This window comes from Aquarana catesbeiana, linkage group LG02, assembly GCF_042186555.1.
Source record: "Aquarana catesbeiana isolate 2022-GZ linkage group LG02, ASM4218655v1, whole genome shotgun sequence".
NCBI lineage: Eukaryota > Metazoa > Chordata > Amphibia > Anura > Ranidae > Aquarana > Aquarana catesbeiana.
The window spans coordinates 628,899,583-628,920,800 of NC_133325.1; the positions used below are offsets into that span (position 1 = coordinate 628,899,583).

The following is a 21,218-nucleotide window of genomic DNA, read 5'->3' on the forward strand; positions in this document are numbered from 1 at the left end:
CTGAAATTTGCTCGGTTCCAGAATTTTAGCTTTTATTACTTTTAGTGTTTGATGACGGATCTCCCCACAAATCACTATCGCTCAATTCTGCAAGTGATTATAATTTATTATCACTTTTTTCTAGCTGGTCTAAAACCACTTTTGATGTAAAGAGACAGTTTTGGTTGCTATGGACAATCTCCAGTTTCCAGGCAGAAAGAACAGTTTTATATATATAAAACTGCATGCAGGACACTGAGCAGACCACTAGGGACAAAGGGGATGTGTAGTTATTTGATACAGTACTGTAATCTGTAAGATTACAGTATGCTGTATCTATACTGTGTGTTTCACTTTTGAATTTACTGCCGAACTCCGTCCCCGTGTGTCGCAACGCTCGCAGGGAACGGAGCTCGGCACTGTGAATCGAGCGAGACACAGCGGCTCGCCGATCACAGCGAGGAGACATCGCAGGATCCAGGGGACAAGGTAAGTAACCTCTATATGGATCCTGCGATGCAAGCCCGAGTCTGGCTCGGGGATACCGCTTTTGGTATGTAAAATCCACCCCGAGCCAGACTCGGGAATACCGCCAGGGGGGTTAAAAGTCTATGGGAGAAATCTAAAGTGCTAATTTTAAAGGCTTATATGCATGGTATTGTCATAAAAAGTGTTTTGGGACCTGGGTCCTGCCCCAGGGGACATGTATCAATGCAAAAAAAGTTTTAAAAATGGCTGTTTTTTCGGGAGCAGTGATTTTAATAAAGCTTAAAGTGAAACAATAGAAGTGAAATTTTCCTTTAAATTTCATACCTGGGGGGTGTCTATAGTATGCCTGTAAAGTGGCGCTTTTTTCCTGTGTTTAGAATAGTCTCAGAGCAAAATGACATTTCTAAAGGGAAAAAAAAGTAATGAAGTAATAGCGGTGTCGGCTATAGTGAATTGTCTATGGGAGAAATCAAAAGTGCTAATTTTAAGGGTTAATATGCAAGTTATTGTCATAAAAAGTGTTTGGGGACCTGGGTCCTGCCCCAGGGGACATGTATCAATGCAAAAAAAAGTTTTAAAAATGGCCGTTTTTTCGGGAGCAAAATAACATTTCTAAAGGGAAAAAAAAGTAATGAAGTAATAGCGGTGTCAGCTATAGTGAATTGTCTATGGGAGAAATCAAAAGTGCTAATTTTGAGGGTTAATATGCAAGTTATTGTCATAAAAAGTGTTTGGGGACCTGGGTCCTGCCCCAGGGGACATGTATCAATGCAAAAAAAAGTTTTAAAAACGTCAGTTTTTTCGGGAGCAGTGATTTTAATAATGCCTAAAGCATTGGCGTGCATTAGGGTGTGCACCCCAAAGCTCAAACACACATGCGTATATATATATACATATATATATATATATATATATATATATATATATATATATATATATATATATATATATATATATATACATACACTGTATTGCCAGAAGTATTGGGACGCCTGTCTTTACACACACATGAACTTTAATGACATCCCAGTCTTAGCCCGTAGGGTTCAATATTGAGTTGGCCCACCCTTTGCAGCTATAACTGCTTCAACTCTTCTGGGAAGGCCGTCCACAAGGTTTAGGAGTGGGTCTATGGGAATGTTTGACTATTCTTCCAGAAGAGCATTTGTGAGGCCAGGCACTGATGTTGGATCAGAAGACCTGGCTCGCAGTCTCCACTTTAATGTGAAGGTCAGTCAAGTTCCTCCACCTCAAACTCGCTCATTCATGGCTTAGCCCCTTAGTTCCAATGAAGGGAACTCTTAAGACATCAGCATACCAAGACATTTTGGATAATTTTATGCTCCCAACTTTCTGGGAACAGTTTGGGGATGGCACCTTCCTATTTGAACATAACTGCACACCAGTGCACAAAGCAAGGTCCATAAAGACATGGACTGAGCAAGGGTGGTGGAAAATTAACTTCAAGCGCAAAAATTCACATTATAATAGTAACTAAAACATATAAAATTAAGTGTAACAATCTAAACAATAAAAATTCCAAAGTGCTATAATGGTGGGAACCTCCCAACTAAAATGTTGTTTCACTTGAGATTAATCTGTATGGCAAATATCTATAGGAGGGGTTTCCACCATCCCTGCTAAGTTTCATTTTTTATTTATCTTTTCAGTTTGATGTGCATTATATGTAACGTTACATATCACCGGTGTTGTGGTAATATTGACAATTATTGAGATTTCCATACATTAGAGGGTTCCACAATTATTGTTAAGTTATTGATTAGTAAGTTAGCGCTGCACTTTTTTTTGGGGGGTGTGGAACACATAACAGTGCTTAGTGGCAGGCTTTTTACTGACACTTTTTAAATTTACCTCCAGTAGTTTATTGTAAATAGTAGTGTTGTGCCCCACCAGGCCAGCCCCCATAGACAATGTGCCTAGCTGCTAAGTTCATCTGCCCATCCCTGCACTCAGTGCACTTATGGGCACTGATTGGAAGCACTGATAGGCAGAACTCATAGGCACTGATAGGCAGCACTGATTGGCACTGATAGGTGGCACTGATTGGCAGCACTCATGGGTACTGATAGGCAGCACTGATTGGCAGCACTGATGGGCACTGATAGGCGGTACTGGTTGGCAGCACTGATTGGCAGCACTGATAGGCACTGCATGGTGGCACTGATAGGTGGCACTGATTGTCACTAATTGACAGCACTGATTGGCACTGATAGGCAGCACTGATGGGCATTGATAGGCAGCACTGATGGGCACTGATAGGCTGCACCGATAGGCAGCACTGATGGGCCCTGATAGGCAACACTGATGGGCACTGATAGGTGGCACTGATTGGAAGCATTGATAGGCAGCAATGATTGGCACTGATTTGAAGCACTGATTGGCACTGATAGACAGCACTGATTGGCACTGATAGGCGGCATTGGTTGGCATTGGTTGGCACTAATAGGCTTCACTGATTGGTAGCACAGGTGAGCACTGATAGGCAGCACTGATGGGCACTCATTGGCAGCACTGATGGGCACTGATGGGTACTGATAGGCAAAACTGATGGGTACTGATAGGCATTACTGATGGGCACTGATAGACAGCACTGATGGGCACTGACAGGTGGCACTGATGGGGGCATTGGTTGGCACTGACTGGCAGCACTGATTGGCACTGACATGTGGCACAGATTGTCTCTGATGTTTGGCTTTGGTTGGCACTTACAGGTGGCACTGATGGGCACTGACAGGTGGCACTGGTGGGCACTGTGACAGGTGGCACTGTTGGGCACTGATTGGCACTGACATGTGGCACTGATGGGCACTGACAGGTGGCACTGGTGGGCACTGATTGGCACTGACAGGTGGCACTGCTGGGCACTGACAGGTGGCACTGATTGGCGGCACTGATAAGTGGCATCGGTTGGCAATGATAGGTGACACTGATAGGCATTGATAGGCGGCACCGATTGGCACTTTTTTTTATTTAGGAGAGGGGAAGTTTCCCATTGAGCAGTCAGCTAGGCATGTAAGAGCCGCTCAGTGCGTGAAACTGTAATGTAATGTCACTGCTTGCAGAGAGGAGCTGTCAGAACTCAGAGCTGATGTCGGGGGTGGGTGGGACCAAACAGCTAGCCTATCAAACACAAGCCAAAGGGATAGAGGCTGGGTGGGCCACTTTGTGTATGTGGCTCTGCCCCTTTCTATCAGCTATCAAACACCAGCCAAAGGAATAGGGGCTGGGTGGGCTGCTCCGTGTATATGGCTCCGCCCCCTTTTTTAAGCAGCCCAATTATTGGCTGGTGTTTAATAGCTGACAGAAACGGGGCGGGGCCACATACACGGAGCGGCCTGCCCAGCCCTCGACATCAGCGTGTTTGATAGGCTAGCTGTTTGGTCCCGCCCACCCCCGACATCAGCCCCAAGTTTTGACAGTTCCTATCTGCAAGCAGTGACATTACCTTACAGTTTAAAGCACTAAGTGGCTCTTACATGCCTCCCTGACTGCTCAATAGGAAACTGTCTCACAGGTAGCTCCCTATACAGTCTCTTGCAGCATCTTACAGCACATCTCCGGACACACATTAGGGTGTGCCCAGGCACACCTGGCACACCCTGTGCACACGTTTCCCGTATTTAGAACAGTGTGACAGCAAAATGACATTTGTAAAGGAAAAAAAGTCATTTAAAACTACTCGCGGCTATAATGAATTGTCGGCCCGACAATACACATAAAAGTTCATTGATAAAAATGGCATGGGATTTCCCCACAGGGGAACCCCAAACCAAAATTAAAAAAAAAATGCATGGGGGTCCCACTAAATTCCATACCAGGCCCTTTAGGCCTGGTATGTATATTAAGGGGAGCCCCGCGCCAGAATTTAAAAAAAAATGGCGTTGGGGTCCCCCTAAATTCCATACCGGCAGGTCTGGTATGGATATAAAGGGGAACCCCGCACCAAATTTTTTTAAAAAATGGCGTGGGGGTCCCCCTCAAAATCCATACCAGACCTGCCAGGTTGCGTGCTCGGAAAAGGGTCTGGTATGGATTTTTGGGGTGACCCCATGCCATTTTTTTTATTTTGGCATGGGTTTCCCCTTAAAATCCATACCAGACCTGAAGGGTCTGGTATGGATTTTAAGGGGACCCTCACGCCATTTTTTTTAAAATTTTGGCGTGGGGTTTCCCTTATTCATACCAGACCTGAAGGGCCTGGTATGAAATTTAGGGGGACCCCCATGCCATTTTTTTTTTAATTGTGATGTGGGGTTCCTCTTAATATCCATACCAGACCTGAAGGGCCTGGTATAGAATTTAGGGGGACCCCCACGCATTTTTTTAAAAACATTTTGGTTCGGGGTTCCCCTGTGAGGAAATTCCATGCTGTTTTTATCAATTAACTTTTATGTGTATTGTCGGACCGACAATTCATTATAGCTGCAAGTAGTTTTAAATTACTTTTTTTCCTTTTGAAATTATATTTTGCTGGTAGACTATTCTAAATACGGGAAACATGCGCCCCTTTACAGGCATAGTATAGACACCCCCCAGGTACGAAATTTAAAGGAATAGTACACTTTTATTGTTTCACTTTAAGCATTATTAAAATCACTTTATTTGCACTGATACATGTCCCTTGGGGCAGGACCTAGGTCCCCAAACCCTTTTTATGACAATAACTTGCATATTAACCCTTAAAATTAGCACTTTTCATTTTTCCCATAGACAATTCACTACAGCCAACACCGCTATTACGTCACAACTTTTTTTTCCCTTTAGAATTGTCATTTTGCTCCCGAAAACCGGTCGTTTTTAAAACTTTTTTGCATTGATACATGTCCCCTGGGGCAGGACCCAGGTCCCCAAACACTTTTTAAGACAATAACTTGCATATTAACCCTTTTAGAAATGTAATTTTGCTTTAGACTATTCTAAACACGGGAAAAAAGCGCCACTTTACAGGCATACTATAGACACCCCCCCAGGTACGAAATTTAAAGGAATATTTTACTTTTATTGTTTCACTTTAAGCTTTATTAAAATCACTGCTCCTGAAAAAACGGCCGTTTTTAAAACTTTTTTTTGCACTGATACATGTCCCCTGGGGCAGGACCCAGGTCCCCAAAAACTTTTTATGACAATAACTTGCATATAAGCCTTTAAATTTAGCACTTTTGATTTTTCATGTTCGTGTCCCATAGACTTTAACGGTGTTCGAGTGTTCGAACAAATTTTTTGCCTGTTCGCATGTTCTGGATGCGAACCGAGGGGGTGTTCGGCTCATCCCTATTGGTGAAACAGTGACAGGGAGTGAAGAGGTTAACTGGGGGGCGATCGGGGGGTGATCAGGGGGTGAAAAGTGTGCCTATGTCTACTGTGTCAGTGTAGTGTTGGTGCAACTCACGTTTAGATGTCCTCTCTCTGGAACTGAAAAGGGCTCCAAAAGGGGAGGTAAGATCACTTCCTCTGGCTGTTTACAATTCACAGGCAGAGGAAGTATTTCATTCGTCAGAACCGATCACCAGATCCAGGACAGAAATCATTGGCCTGGGCCTGGAGACTGATTGGTTCTGAAGCAAATCCAAACACTGCGGGTGCACTCGATGTATCATGGTGGCGATTCACCCAGGAGAGCCAATCTTATACTGCGGTGGCTGGTCTTTAACCACATGCCGACGGCATGCAGCGGCGGCAGAATGGCTCCCCCACGCAAATTGCTGTAGCTGTACGGTGATCGCTTTAAGGGGTAAAGGGGGCGCGCACGCCCACCGCATCACTGAGGAGCCGATGTGCGTGCCCGGCGGCCGCGATGTCCGCTGGACACAAGCGATTACTCGTGACAGATCAGGGACATAGATCTGTGTGTAAACACACAAATCCACGTCCTGTCAGGAGAGAGATCTGATTGCCTGTTCCTAGTATATAAGAACACCGATCGGTATCCTCCCCCAGTCAGTCCCATCCCCCCACAGTTAGAACACACAGTGAGGGAACATATTTAACCCTTTGATTGCCCCCTAGTGTTAATCCTTTCCCTGCCAGTGACATTTATACAGTAGTCAGTGGCTATTTATAGCACTGGTTTCAAAAAAGTGTCAAAAGTGTCTGATCTGTTCGCCGCAATGTCCCAGTCCAGATAAAAATCGCAGATCGCCGCCATTGCTAGTAAAAAAAAAAAAATGCCATAAATATATCCCATATTTTGCAGATGCTATAACTTTTGTGCAAACACGCTTATTGCGATTTTTTTTTACCAAAAATATGTACAAGATTACCAGAAGAAACATGTACCACTTTAAAAAACTTCAGACCAGGCTTAGAACAGTTGATGCAAATTTACTGAGGAGACTAAACCCTAATCCTAACTACTATATATGTGTGGCTGCCCAGGCATACCTCTGCAAGGTAGTAGTCCATAGTGGCGCTTTCCATGCTTGGACATCCTCCGGAACCCCAGTGCCTCTGACAGGCTACAAGGCTCAGTAGTCCCTCTTCACAGCCCTGGACCTGAACCTTGACCCTTTTTAAACCACAGGTGGGCTGGCTGGGGTCAAAAAAGCCCAGGAACTGAGCACACATAACTTAACCCTTTCCCCCAGCCTTGGTCAGCCTCTAACTTACTAAAGCAGATGTATTACAACTTGTCTACATGCATACTGGTAGATTTTAATGTGTTAGCAGTTTTTATAGTTTATCGAATTTGGCTACCTATGCTACTTATGTATGTTTTTAGGCGCACTCAGAAATTATAGGTAGAACAATCATGCAACAGAATATGCTTCCTCTAGATTAAGAAGCTGCTTCTGCTTCTTTGGGTGGCATGGTATTCTTTGAGAAAATAATGCCCCGAATGGATGCTAGCAATGTGGGAGTTTGGAATATTTAATAGTTTGTACTTAATATCTAGACGTAGATATTTTAAAGCAATAGATGATTATTTTTTGTATTTTTTAAGGGGCCAGTATGAACGATGTCTCATAAAGACTATGTACCATTATGGATCCTCCTACTGGCATCAATCAAAGTTTGTTACCAGATACATGTAACTAATACCACATTAAATTGTAAGTATTTAAGTAAAACAATATCAGGAATAAAGCTCCTAGCATTCTTGTTATTGTCATGTATTTTTTAAAGATATGGTGATCTCTTTTCAGTTCTTCTTAAAAGGCCTAACATTAGAGTAATAAATTATCGCCCAAATGCTGTTAATCTTACCTGGGATACAGAGGTAACATCTGAAGTAGATGAGTATGAGATCTGCTATAATTTCTCCTATCGATTTCTGGATAAAACAACTTGGAAGAAGGTAATCAGTGTTTTCATTGTTACTGTTATTTTATATGTATATTTTATTTTTGGCTTTTAGATTTTGGGACTTACTGTATGTTCCTTCTTTTTTTTTCTGCAATGTGATTATTTCTCTGTCAGCTCCATCTAGTGGCCAAATTGTGGAATGTTTTCTGATTCTGATGTATTTCAGAAAACATACAGCATTTTGGACACTAGCTGACAATCACAGGGATTCATTGTATTAGAAAAAATGTGGGTAAAATTCATGTAGCTGGGGGAATGCTTGTGATATACATCCAAGGAATATTAGGAAAACTAGACCCCATACCAGGTTACAAGTCCTCAACATAGGGGGGGTACCTTGCCAGGGGATTCTCCCTGGGCAAAGCATCTTGTCCTCGTGTTGAAGGCAAGAGTGTCTTCCTCACAACCCTGGCCTTGTGGCTGTGCGGGTTTGTGGGCTGGGGGCATGTCACAATCAGTAATAAGGGAGCACCGAGAAATCATCTCCCAAGTGATGTCATTGGCCAAGAATAGACATGACAATATATGGTCAATGACGTTGTTGAAATTTCGGTGTGTCATTGACCATATACGGTTTTATCCATTCATAGATCAAGCTGTTTGTTTATGATCAGGAACATACAGGCTGCAGATCATGTGACCACCGTGACAGCCAGTCGCAGTGACCACATAATTGAGAAGTCTTTCCTGCTTCCCAGCAATAATACTCAGTTAAAGGACTCCCAGGAGGGGATGGGAAGAAGTTACTATAGCAGCAGAACCCTAATTGAATCCATTATGGATGCGCCAAACTTATTTTTTTTTTTTTCTAATTAGTGATAACAGACATGAAATGACTGGTGGATCTCTCCCTGATCTCACCCTAGAAATCCCTTTCACTGGCCATGAAGGGCTGTCAAAACGTCTCCATAGTCTCATGATCAGCTGCTCCACTCCCAACCATGCATTTATTAAAGTTCATGTTTACCTTGTTCTCTGCTTTATGCTTCTGCTCAGAGATTAGAGCCAGTTAGAAAAATGTGATTTATTTATGTGAATTCTAATGGTGGGGTACATTGTCCTGTGTACCCACCTTTAGTCACAGATTTTCCCTTAACCCATAGTCCTTATTAGGACTACTATCTATACCAGCAACATGTTTCATTGCTAGCCTTAAGGTAATCACCCCTTTGCCGGAATTGCTCATGACTAGTAATCACCTCTTTAGCAGCACAAAGATTTCAGTGCGATGCGAATGAAAGGCAATGTACGCTTTCAAATATTTTTGTTGTTTTAACCTCTTCCCACCCATGCTATAGCTGAATGACGGCTACAGCACAGGCCTTAATTGCCGGGAGGGCGTCTATAGACGTCCTCCCTTGCATGAGCTGCCTGCGTGCCCCCAATGAGACTCGGCTGATCACAGATCGGAGTAAGGAGCCAATCCCAGCCCCTTATCATGTGATCAGCTGTCAGCCAATGACAGCTGATCATGTGATGTAAACAAAAGATCAGTAATCAGCTTTTTTTCCCTCACGCTGACAGCGCAAGGAAAAAAAGCCCATCACCGGCTTCTGACAGGGGGACATCAGTCCCGAACAGGGAGAGGAACTGTTGCTATGCAGTACCCTCCAGTGCCACCTGCCAGTGCCCATCAGTGCCCCCTACCAGTGCCCACCAGTGTCACCTACCATTGCCCACCAGTGCTACTTATCATTAACCATCAGTGCTGCCATCCAGTGCCCATCAGTACCTCATAATCAGTGCCACCTATGAGTGCTGCCTATCAGTGTCATCTACCAGTACTTACCGTTGACCATCAGTGCCACCTATCAGTGCCACCCATCAGTGCCCTTTAGTGCTGCCATCACTGCCACCCATCACTGCCACATCTCAGTGCCCACCAGTGCCACCTCATCAGTGCCCATCAGTGCCACCTATCAGTGTCCATCAGTGCCTATCAGTGCAGTCTATCAGTGCCCATCAGTGGAGCCTATCAGTGCCCATCAGTGCAGCATGACCGCCCAATTGTCATTCAAAGTGCGACAGTGCTGAAAGCTGAAAATTGGCCTGGGCAGGAAGGGGGTTTAAGTGCCCAGTAAGCAAGTGGTTAACTAAATATTAGTGTAGTTAAATAACCTGTGTAGTTTGTATGCCTTACCTTGTAATGATGGGCTTACATGTGGTGGCTGTAAAGAGACAGAAGGCTGACATGTCCCCACCCATTCTGCATTCCCCTTGTCTCCAGAAAGTGTACTGATCTGAGGCAAGTAGACAAGTAGTGATGACCCTGGGTTTAGTTCAGAAAGTGTTCTGCAAACCTCAAAAAAGCATGGATACCAAACCTGAACCCTATTGAAGTTAATAGCAGCCTAATCTGTCAAATTAAAAATGCTTTAGGGCTAATAGGCAAGGGGATGTCAAAAAATAGCATGAGGGAGGGCACTTCCCTGGGTAACATGTACCGATGCATTTAAACAATTCCATGTAACCGGAAGCAGTGATTGTTTAGCACTGACATTACAAACGATTTTTTTTTTTAATTTCCAACATATGACTTTGACATCTGTCATTTATGGCTTTGTTTTTAAAAAAAGACAGCACATAGACCCACGCAAGAGTCTGCTATGTATTTTGAGGGACATTTGAAGGGGTTTGTGTGCTGTGTGTTAAAAAGAAAGAAGCTTGCAATGAATGTCATTTGCTGGCAAATTAAATTGTTTCATTTTCTTTCTTTTTACAGTAAGTGTCATTTATGCTGTTGCATATTCTACAGTAGACATGTGCAGAACGAAAACATTTGTTTAGTGTCGGATCAATTTGTTAAGTTACTAATTTGTTAAGTTATTTACTAAGTTACTAAGGCTGATTTTCCTAAGTCTCTGTTCACATCTGGGCGTTCCGAATCATGGGCAAAATCGCCACGATTCAAAATAGCAGCCAATCGTGGGACACCCCTGCGATCCCCCTCACTTCCAATGGCACCCCGATTGCGGCACGATTTTGCCGTGATTATTTCCTGACAAATCACGGTAAAATCGCACAAACAGAATCGCGGGCTGTCTGTCACCCAGTACAAGTACAAGAACGGCAAAATCGCGATCTTGGTGTCATTGGAGGTGATGGGGATCGCACGGGCATCCCGCGATTTGCCGCAATTCTGGATAGCAGGCAGAATCACAGCGATTCCGCCCATGATCCGGAACACCGAGATGTGAACGGAGCCTTAAGGAAATCAGCAATAGTCAGCAATATGTTTATATTTCAAATTTGTTTTCAAATTCAATTTCTTTTTCTAATACAATTCAAATTTGAATCGAATTTCAGACGAAATTTTGTTTTGTTATTTTGGATTCGTTACTATTGTAATTGTTACTATTGTAATTCGGAAATTCAGATGCATATGAATCTCTGAATAACGAAAATTTCGTCCGAACTTTGATTCGGAAGGAAACAAACTGCACATGTCTATACTACCTCAAGAATGAAAAATAATGTGTAGAGTGGCCTTCAAAATGCATACCAGGCCCCTTGAATGTGTGAAGTCCCCTTAAAAATCCATTTCAGACCCTTAATCTGAGCATGCAGCCTGGTTGGCCAGGAAAGGGAGGGGAGGATAAGCATGTGGCCCTCCTCCTGAACGATACCAGACCAAATGCTCTCAATGTGAAGGGGTGCCTTACCATTGGGGACCCCCCGGCAAAGCACCCTGTCCCCATGTTGATTGTTAATGAGGACAAGGGCCTCTTTCCCACAGCCCTTGCCTGGTGGTTGTGGGAATCTGTGGGTGGGGGGGGATAATTGGAACTGGAAAGCCCCGTTAATAATAAGGGGGGGCCAGATATCCCCCCCCCCGTTATGTGAATGAGTATGGAGCACACAGTTCACAAAAATAGAAATAAAGACACCAAAGTGACAAGTCCTTTATTAAAAATACAATCCCAAAAACCTTTCCCTCAGTGTAAATCCATTGTCTTTATTATGATGCCCACCACCTCCGATGACTTGCTGAAAAAAGAAACCTGATGTTCCAAGTGCACACAGCTGATCCCAAGGATGACACTACTACCGTGGCTTCCTTAGGCTGTAATATATAGACGTGGTAGAAATACTGCTTCTATATATGATGCACAGCTTACACCGAAAAGGGGGATGAACAAGAGACAAAACTACAGTTATGATGAGCCCATCTCCTTCCTAGCTGTTGTCAGATTTGCCACAGTGGTGGGTAAGGGAGGGAAGGGCAGACTGCATAACTAGGCTTGGAAAGCACCTAGCAACAGGGGACAAAGTACTACATATAAAGAGTTTTACATAACTAAAAGTTCTTACATGTCTGTACAATTACTCTTTATTCTGACAAAAATAAAGCTTTGATCCCTTTAAAAGAGAACAGTAGGACCTGATATTTTTGGGAAACTTATGAAGGAGGATGGATGGGTAGACCTCTGGAGGTTAGAGAACCCTAATAAGAGAACATATTTGTGGTCAGCATCAGGAAGAGGGAGTCTGTCACAAATATATATGGTGTTGGGGAATGAAAAGGTACAATCTCTGCTACACTCAGTAACATACATGCCCAGGTTGGTGTCGGATCACACTCCAGTAATGTTTAAACTGAAAATAGGCCCCAGGGGGAGGATACACCCCTACTGGTTAAAACAGATTGGATTCAATGACCGAGTGCCGGAACAGATAGAAGTATTTTTAGAAGCACATGGAGATAACAAGATGGATGGGATGACTTGGGACACCTTCAAAGCATTTTTAAGAGGAGCACTGAAATCAACAATTTCATATATAAAAAGGCCCAATAGACAGGAAGAAGAGGAACTGACTGGATTATGTGCCCAAGCAGAGGCAGATTTCATAGATAGTCCCTCAAATAATAAACAGATAAGGTGGGAAGGGTTAATGCGTCAATATAGGAACCAATTAGCAGTTAATGCTAAGTGGAAAATATTTTTTTTTTAAATAAAAGAAATTTTGAGCAGGGAAACCAACCTAGTAAGATTTTGGCCTTTATAACTAAGCAACAAACATTGTCTTTGATGATCTCAAAGCTTACAAATGAGCAAGGGGATCTGGTAAATACAGGAGAGATACTTAACTGTTTCCACAAATATTATACCTCAATGTACACTTCTACGTTGACATGTGCAACGGAAGAGATAGAGAAGTATTTAGAGGACCTGGAGTTCCCACAGCTTACAGAAGAAAAAGTATTGATGATGGAAAATAAAAATAGAGAAGGAGGAGGTATGGCAGGCTATTCTCTCTTTCGCTCTCTTTCTCTCTTTCGCGCCTAAATATACTGTAGATCACAAAATCCAGGCAAAAATCCTGGCCAGGAGGTTAAACAAGGTAATCCTATCTATTAGAAATAGTGATCAAACAGGCTTCATGCCAGAAAAATCCACATCAGCTAAGAAAAGGAGAACACAATTAATAGCACAATTGAGGAATTTTATCCCAGAGACGAGTGCCTTGGCATCATTGGATACTGCCAAGGCATTCGACTCCATAGAGTGGGAGTTTATTTCAAATAACACTGAGGCGATTTGGATTTGGTCATAGATTTAGGAAATGGGTAAGGATATTATATAAACAACCATGTTCAAACTTATTGGTAACTGGATTGTTATCCCCTACAATAAGGTTATATAGGGGAACAAGACAGGGGTGCCCTTTATCCCCTAAATTGTTCACAATTGCAATAGAAGTATTGGCTATGAGATTTAGACAGTCTGAAAGGGTCAAAGGAATTAGTATAGGGGAAAGGACCAAAAACGCAGGTCTATACGCTTACAACATTATATTATTCGTGAGAGACACACAGTCATTGTTGGTGGAAGCCATAAAAATAGACACATTTGGGTCGTTCTCAGGCCTCATGATCAATCGGCAGAAATCTGTATTGATGCCAATGGATCAAGAGGCAGGGGAAGGGTCCCAAGTCCCATTAAAAGTAGTGAACTCATTTAATTATCTGGGCATAAATATTACTTTAGAACCAGTGGAAGCTCTGCAAGCTAGTGTATACCCGATGATAGAATATGTTAAAAACAAACTAAGAGTTTGGAATAAATTACCTTTCTCAGTAGCTGGAATATTAAACTTAATTAAAACTATAATTTTACCCACAAGCTTGTATGTCCTCTCGCATATACCGGTGTGAATACTTAAGCAGATATTTAGAAAATGCAATTCTCAATTTTCAAAGTTCATATGGACAAAGGCAGATGTAAAATAAAACTTATAACGCTACAGCGACCTAAAACGGCAGCAGGAATGGCACTACTGGACTTATACCTATACTACCTCATGGACCAATTAAAACATTTAAGAACATGAGTAACGCAGGAACAAGGAATAGGGGTGGAAAAACCTGACACTCCACGACACCTGGCACACTATGTACTCCTCTGATAAGGATTATACCTTTTATTCGGTCCCCCATGGTAAATATTCTAGAATAGACTATTTATTTCTCTCCCAATCAGATTTACCCCTCCTCCAACAGACAACTATAGAACCAATGTTCCTTTCTGACCATCACCCCATCACGATCACCCTTTCCTACCCAGAGACTTGCGCTAGATTCAAAATGTGGAGACTGAACCCCTCCCCACTCAACGATCCAACGACAATAAACTATTTGAAGTCCGCATACACCTTTACTTTAGGGAAAACACCACTCCAGATATCTCTCCTGTATCCCTTTGGGAAGCACATAAATGTGTGATTCGCGGCAAACTTATTGCATTCGCTGGGAAAGCTAAAAGATACACAAGAAACCATTACCTCTCTGATCTTAACAATCAAAAACTTAGAAACATCTCACAAACACATGCTCAGTCCACCCTACAGGAATTACTACACTCACGCTCTCTCCTCCTGGAGGAGCTAGGCAAACAATTTAGAAGACGCTATATTCTTGGCCAAAGAGTCTTCTATGAGCATGGGAATAAAAGAGGACGCCTTTTAGCCTGTACGATCCAAGCCTCCAAAACCTCATCCACAATTCACCACTTGCGAAATGCTCATGGAACACTCTTATCCAAGAAAGGACATTGCAAAGGAATTTGAGAGTTTTTACTCCAAATTATATAACCTACATTCTAATCACCTCGGAGCGTCTTCGTTAACCACACACGTTGAACGCATTAGAGAATTCCTCTCACAATACACCCCAAAACCAATATCCACCCAACATGCCCAGGATATGGAGATCCCCCTTACTATATGTGAACTTGAACTGGCAATTAAACAAATGAAAACTGGCAAGAGCCCAGGACTGAACGGCTTTACTCTCCAGTATTATAAGTCATTCTTAGATACCCTAGCCCCCAAAATTCTCTCCACCTTTAATGCATTCTCGGATCCCCAGGTGTTACCAGATGGAATGTTGGTAGCACACATAGCTGTAATCCCAAAGGAAAGTAAATACCCAGCCCAAGATTCGAGCTTTAGACCCATATCCCTATTGAACGTGGACATTAAAATCTACGCAAAAATCTTAGCCAATAGATTACTCCCCTTGATTCCTGAACTCATCTCCTTGGACCAGGTGGGATTTGTCCTGGGGTAGGGAGGCCAGGGACAACACTATCCGCACCCTAAATCTCCACCACTGGCTCACATTGTCTAAATCACAAGGATTTTTCCTCTCCCTTGATGCCGAGAAGGCATTTGAAACAGTGGCCTTGGACTACAAGCGGGAGGTGCTCGTAGCTGTCGGCCTTGCACCTCGTATGCTCCTGCATGTGTTGGCCCTATATTCGAACCCATCCACTATGGTAAGAGTTAACGGCCACCTGTCAAATGCCTTCTCCATCAGTAATGGTACACTCCAGGGATGTCCCCTATCCCCTCTAATTTACATTTTGATACTGGAGCCCCTCCTTAACAGAATAAGAACCAATCCTGAAATCAGGGGTCTGACTGTCGGTGATAGGTAATTTGAGGTTGCAGCCTTTGCAGGCGACATCCTACTGTCCCTGGAATCGCCCCACACCTCCCTGCCCAATTTGCGAAAGAACTTGAGTTCTTTGGCAGTCTTTCCAACCTCAAGATTAACCATTCAAAATCACATGCCCTGAATATAACTCTTCCCACTCAGGAAGTACTTCACTGTCAAGAGGCCTTCCCATTTCAGTGAGAGAAGGAGGCAATCACATATTTGGGAATTAGAATTACCACCCGACTGTCAGACCTCTATATGTCTAATTTTCACATAGCCCCTACCAAAGTTCAAAACCATGTCAAGGAGTGGATGGGCCGGAACGTCTCGTGGTTCGACCGCTCTGCATTGATTAAAAGGATCATTCTGCCAAGATTACTTTATCTAATGCAAACCATCCCTATCCACCTCCCCCCAGCCTTTTTCTCAGCTTAACGGAAAGCTTGCTCTGCCTTTATCTGGAGAAACTCTCTACCTCGTATAAAATATTCCCGCCTTACGTTGCAGAAAAACAGTGGGGGCATCGGTCTTCCAGATTTATACAGATACTACCTGGCATGCCACCTGACTAGGATAGTGGATTGGAACGTACATACCACCAGAAAGACCTGGGTAGCCCTGGAAAAATCACTTATACCGGGTCCCTTACATCTACTCCCCTGGTTATTTCCCAAACAAACACTGGTCACAGGCGATCTCCACACACCCGCTAATTCACCCTTCCCTTCTGGCCTTGGGTGGAGCGACAAGGTCCGGGTTAACTGTCTTGGTCCTGGGACCCTTGACCACATTAAGAGGAAACCAAGCATTCCCTCTAGGGGATTCCCGCTCCTTCTTGCTCCACGAATGGCCACACGATGACGTTCTAGCTCTCCACTTTTTCTTGAAGGGATCCCCTCTCCCCTTTGAGAACCTGGCGAACATTTCTAAAACTGCTTCATTTTGCTTTTGGTCATATAGACAAATTCGACATTTTCTCTCGACCCATTCACACCAGTCTTGCAGGACCAGGCAACTCACTCCTTTTGAATCCCTTTGTCACCGCAAAACATCACAAAGACATTTGATATCCGTTCTATATGCTTTTCTTTCAGCTGTGCTGACCCCCTCTCCAGCTTCTTCACAGGTGTCTTGGGATAGGGACTTTCAAACGCCTCTCTCCGCAGAAGCGTGGGATACCATCTATGAATATGCCCATAAATGCTCTCTAAATGTGGCCATTCAAGATAATGGCTAAAAAATAGCCACAAGGTGGCATAGGACTCGATAAGTTTTCCGCTTCCATTCCCAACACATGTTGGAGATGTGGAAAACAGGAAGGAACTATGCTTCACATATGGTGGACTGTGAATACCTTCAACCCTTTTGGAAGAGGTCAGTGAAGTCATTTAACACGTCACTACATATACTCTGGACTACACCCCCACACAATTCCTCCTACATCACACATTACTGCCCAAAAAGGACTATTACAAGTCAATGGCCATGCATGTGAATGCAGCTAGACTCTGCATCCCAATCCACTGGCGCTCCACACACACTCCAACGATCAGAGAATGGTTCGGGAGACTATCCAAAATAAAAGAAATGGAAGAATTGATCTATATATCCCAGGAAAGAACGCAAAAACTCTGATTCACTTGGGCATGCTGGACCCACTTCACGACCACTGAATGTTTTCACCAATACGTTTCGTAAAGGTTGGCACATGAACCATCAGCCCTAATCGTGGACTCTCCTCGGGCAGCAGAGGGAGGTGGGGAGTGAGCCCTCTGAGGGCTGTCCATCATGACATCCGCTCGTTCCTCCCCCTCCCTGACCCCTTGCCCTTTTCACCCCTCCTCTTCTCCCATTTCTCCCTTTCTCTCCTGCACTTCCTAACTTGCCCTCTTTTCCCCTACTATTTCTTTCTCCCCTCCCACCCTCCATCTTTACTTCCCCCTCTTTGGTTGCCTACTTGATGGCCCTAACAATCACAACTCACCTACGCTCTAGCTACCTACCCTCTAGGATACATCATTCATGATGTTTTAACTGGGACCAACCATACCAGCCACCTCCTTTCCTTAGTTGGGTTTCACCACTCGGGGCGGGGGAAATGAAAAATGAGCCTCCACTCTACTTCTACAACAATTTGTAGACCTGGTTGTGTTTCCGGTTATTTTACTACTTTGGCTTATACAAGTTGTCTCCTGTATTTTCTGCTCTTATACCCTGTTTGGTAAATGTCTTACTGTGTCATTTGTTGTGAACTCTTTACATGCTTTTTTTATACTGAATAAAATCTTTAGGGGAAAAAAATAATAATAATGGAATAGTAAAAGAGATGTATGAGAATTGTAATTGCATTTGGAATTAATGAAACTGAGACTGTGTATTTTTGTATCTTACATGTAAGAAAAATTGTAATCAAGAGTGTTAAAAAAAATGCATGAAACTTTTTTAATGCATGAAAGGTGTTTGAAAAATAGCTGCGCAAATACCATGCGAGATAAAAAGTTGCAACAACCACTATTTTATTCCCTAGGGTCTCTGCTAAAAAAACATATATAATGTTTGGGGGTTCTGAGTAATTTTCTTGCAAAAAAAATATGATTTTTACATGTGGGAGAGAAGTGTCAGAATTGGCCTGGGTGGCAAGTGGTTAAACTGAAAAGGCATTTTTCCAGAGCCAAGCAGTATCACATGGGTTTAGTGGTAGTGAGGGTGTTCTTAGCCCAGTGTAGGCCATATCTTCTTGTTACTTTTTTGCACAGACATTGTTTTTTTTTTAACTGTTAAAGTGTAATATATTTGATGTTTTTCTTAGGAGATATTGACAGAAAACTACAGAATTGTTTATTTTCATCTACATCCTGGGTTCATAGCATCAGTATCAACTGCACTTTGTGATATGTTTTCAATTGTTTTTGAAGGCAATAAGACTGAATATGTTTATCATGCCCCACCAGGTCAGTTACAAAAATATTCTGTCTGATAAAATTAGAATTTGCAGTTATGTGTTTACCATATGATAGAACTGTTCTGAATATGTACACATGATCTATATTATTATAAAGAGCTCTGTAAAGAAACACTGATATTTTTTAGGCTATAGCTATTAAAATGCTGTAACATTTTATTATTGCATGACTTACGTTGATATGACCATGTCAGTAAGCTAGTTTTAGGTCTCACCATTTACTTGCTTCTTAGTGGCTGCCTTTTCTTCTAGGACCATAAAATAAGTTTTTCTCATAATACAATAACTTGGAGGGTTTGCCTGGTATGGAACTATATGTATGCCATCACATACTGCTTATCTTTTAACCTGCAGAAAAAACATATATCTGATCGCACAAAATGGGAAAATCTTATCATTTATAAAACCATCTATATGTAAAATATTTAAAAACAATCCAGCGGGGAATCTGTCTGAGAAGCACCATACCTATAACTCTATTTCACATGCTAATGCAATATGAATAAAAAAAACATTTTGCCAACTAATTAGCAAAAGAGAAACTATAAACAACTGCAATAACCTCAAATTAAAACAATCTATATTTATTTATTTGTTCACTGAAACAAAAACACATTCCTATAATCACTTTCAATGCAATCAAAATTTTGAATCCCAAGCGGATATTAGGGTGATGACACAACACTCCTATCTGCAGTCTCTGCTGTCTGCAATTTTCTTGTATTAAGATCAGATACCATGTTTATTGTATTTGGAGTAATTAGGGATGCTTAAAACGGTATGAAAGTCAAAAATAGCAATGGTTTTAAATTGCACCTGCTCAATTCTTACATGTTGTGGCTGCATTGGTATTCTTTTTAGGCTCTTTTCCTTTATTTTCAATTGGTGAACCTGCCAGCGAGCCTTCTATTTTTTAACTTACTTTAATCATTTAAGGACCAGCCATGCAATTATACTGCGGCAGGTTGGCTCCCCTGGGCGATTCGCCGTCTTGGTACGTCGGCCGCTGTAACAGCTCTAGTGGGCGCGATGGCGGAGACCTATGACAGGTCACCCATGATCGCTCCTGACAGACAGAACGGAGATCTGTCAAATGTAAACAGACAGATCTCTGTTCTGTCAGGGGAGGAGAGACAGATCTGCTGCTCTTAAAGATTAGGAACAGAGATCGGTCTCCTCCTCCAGGCAGTCCCATCCCCCCACAGTTAGAACACACATGAGGGAACACATATAACCCCTTGACCACCCCCTAGTGTTAACTCCTTCCCTGCCAGTGACATTTATACAGTAATCAGTGGTTATTTTTAGCTCTGATCGCTGTATAAATGTCAATGGTCCAAAAAAAAATAATTTATAATAAAAACGCCATAAATCTATCCCCTATTTTGTAGACGCTATAACTTTTGCGCAAACCAATCAATATGCCTTTATTTTACAAAAAAATATGTAGAAGAATACACATTGGTCTAAACTAATGAAGAAATTTGTTTTTTTTTAATTTTTTTTAATTTGGATATTTATTATAGCAAAAAGTAAAAAAATGTTATTTTTTTTCAAATTGGGGCTCTTTTTTTGTTTGTAGCGCAAAAAAACCCACAGAGGTGATAAAATACCACCTAAAGAAAGCTCTATTTGTGGGGAAAAAATGAGCATAAATTTTGTTTGGGTACAGCATCGTACAACCGCGCAATTGTCAGTTAAAGCGACGCAGTGCCGTATCGCAAAAAATGGCTTGGTCAATAAGGGGGCAAATCCTTCCGGTCCTTAAGTGGTTAACAGACAAAGTTGTCCAGGCAAAGCAGCAGTTAGAGGACTGAGACAAAACATTTTCCACTGACAGGGGTGCTTTTAACTTTATCCCAAAAGGAAAAATAAAAATGTTGCTGTAACTGCTTATAGAGCGTTAGCTGGAATTTAGCTTCATATATATATATATATATATATATATATACTCGAGTATAGGTCGATTCCAAATATAAGCCGAGGCCCCTAATTTACCACAAAAAACTGTGAAAACTTATTGACTTGAGTATAAGCCGAGGGTGAGAAATGCAGCAGCAACTGTAAGTGGAAAAGAGGGTCAACAATGCCCATCTGCAGCTGCATACCTCACTGTGTCTATTGCATACCTCCCAGTGTCCTGTGCATGCCTACCTGTGTCTATTGCATACCTCCCTGTGTCCTGTGTATACCTCCCTGTGTCTATTGCAGCCTACCTGTGCCAATCTGCATCCTCTCTGTGTCCTGTGCATGCCTTCTTGTGCAGATCTGCAGCCTCCATGTGCTGATCTGCAGCCACCATAGCACCAATCAGCGTGTCATAAAAACAAATGACGGCCATTCCAGTGTTCAAAAGCCGCGCCTCCTCCTCATCTGTGATAGGCGGAACACTCAATTTCCCAGCAGTCAGTGTTCAGCCTATCACGGACATCCGCTCATCCTCATACCACGGATAAGAGGATGTCCGTGATAGGCTGAACACTGACTGCTGGGAACGTGAGTGTTTTTGCCTATCACAGACTG

At 42.6% G+C, this 21,218-nt stretch overlaps 1 protein-coding gene across 2 annotated transcripts in view; it reads left to right on the forward strand.

The window, feature by feature from the left end:
* The window catches only part of LOC141128852 (interleukin-5 receptor subunit alpha-like), a 146,452-nt gene that overhangs the window by 38,036 nt on the left and 87,198 nt on the right, over positions 1-21,218 (forward strand). For both annotated transcript variants that reach the window (XM_073616425.1, XM_073616426.1), the window contains exons 2-4: positions 7,430-7,538; positions 7,632-7,783; positions 18,543-18,684. In XM_073616425.1, the coding sequence (XP_073472526.1) occupies positions 7,445-7,538; positions 7,632-7,783; positions 18,543-18,684 (388 nt within the window). In that variant the 5' untranslated portion in view covers positions 7,430-7,444. The remainder of the gene's footprint in view (positions 1-7,429; positions 7,539-7,631; positions 7,784-18,542; positions 18,685-21,218) is intronic.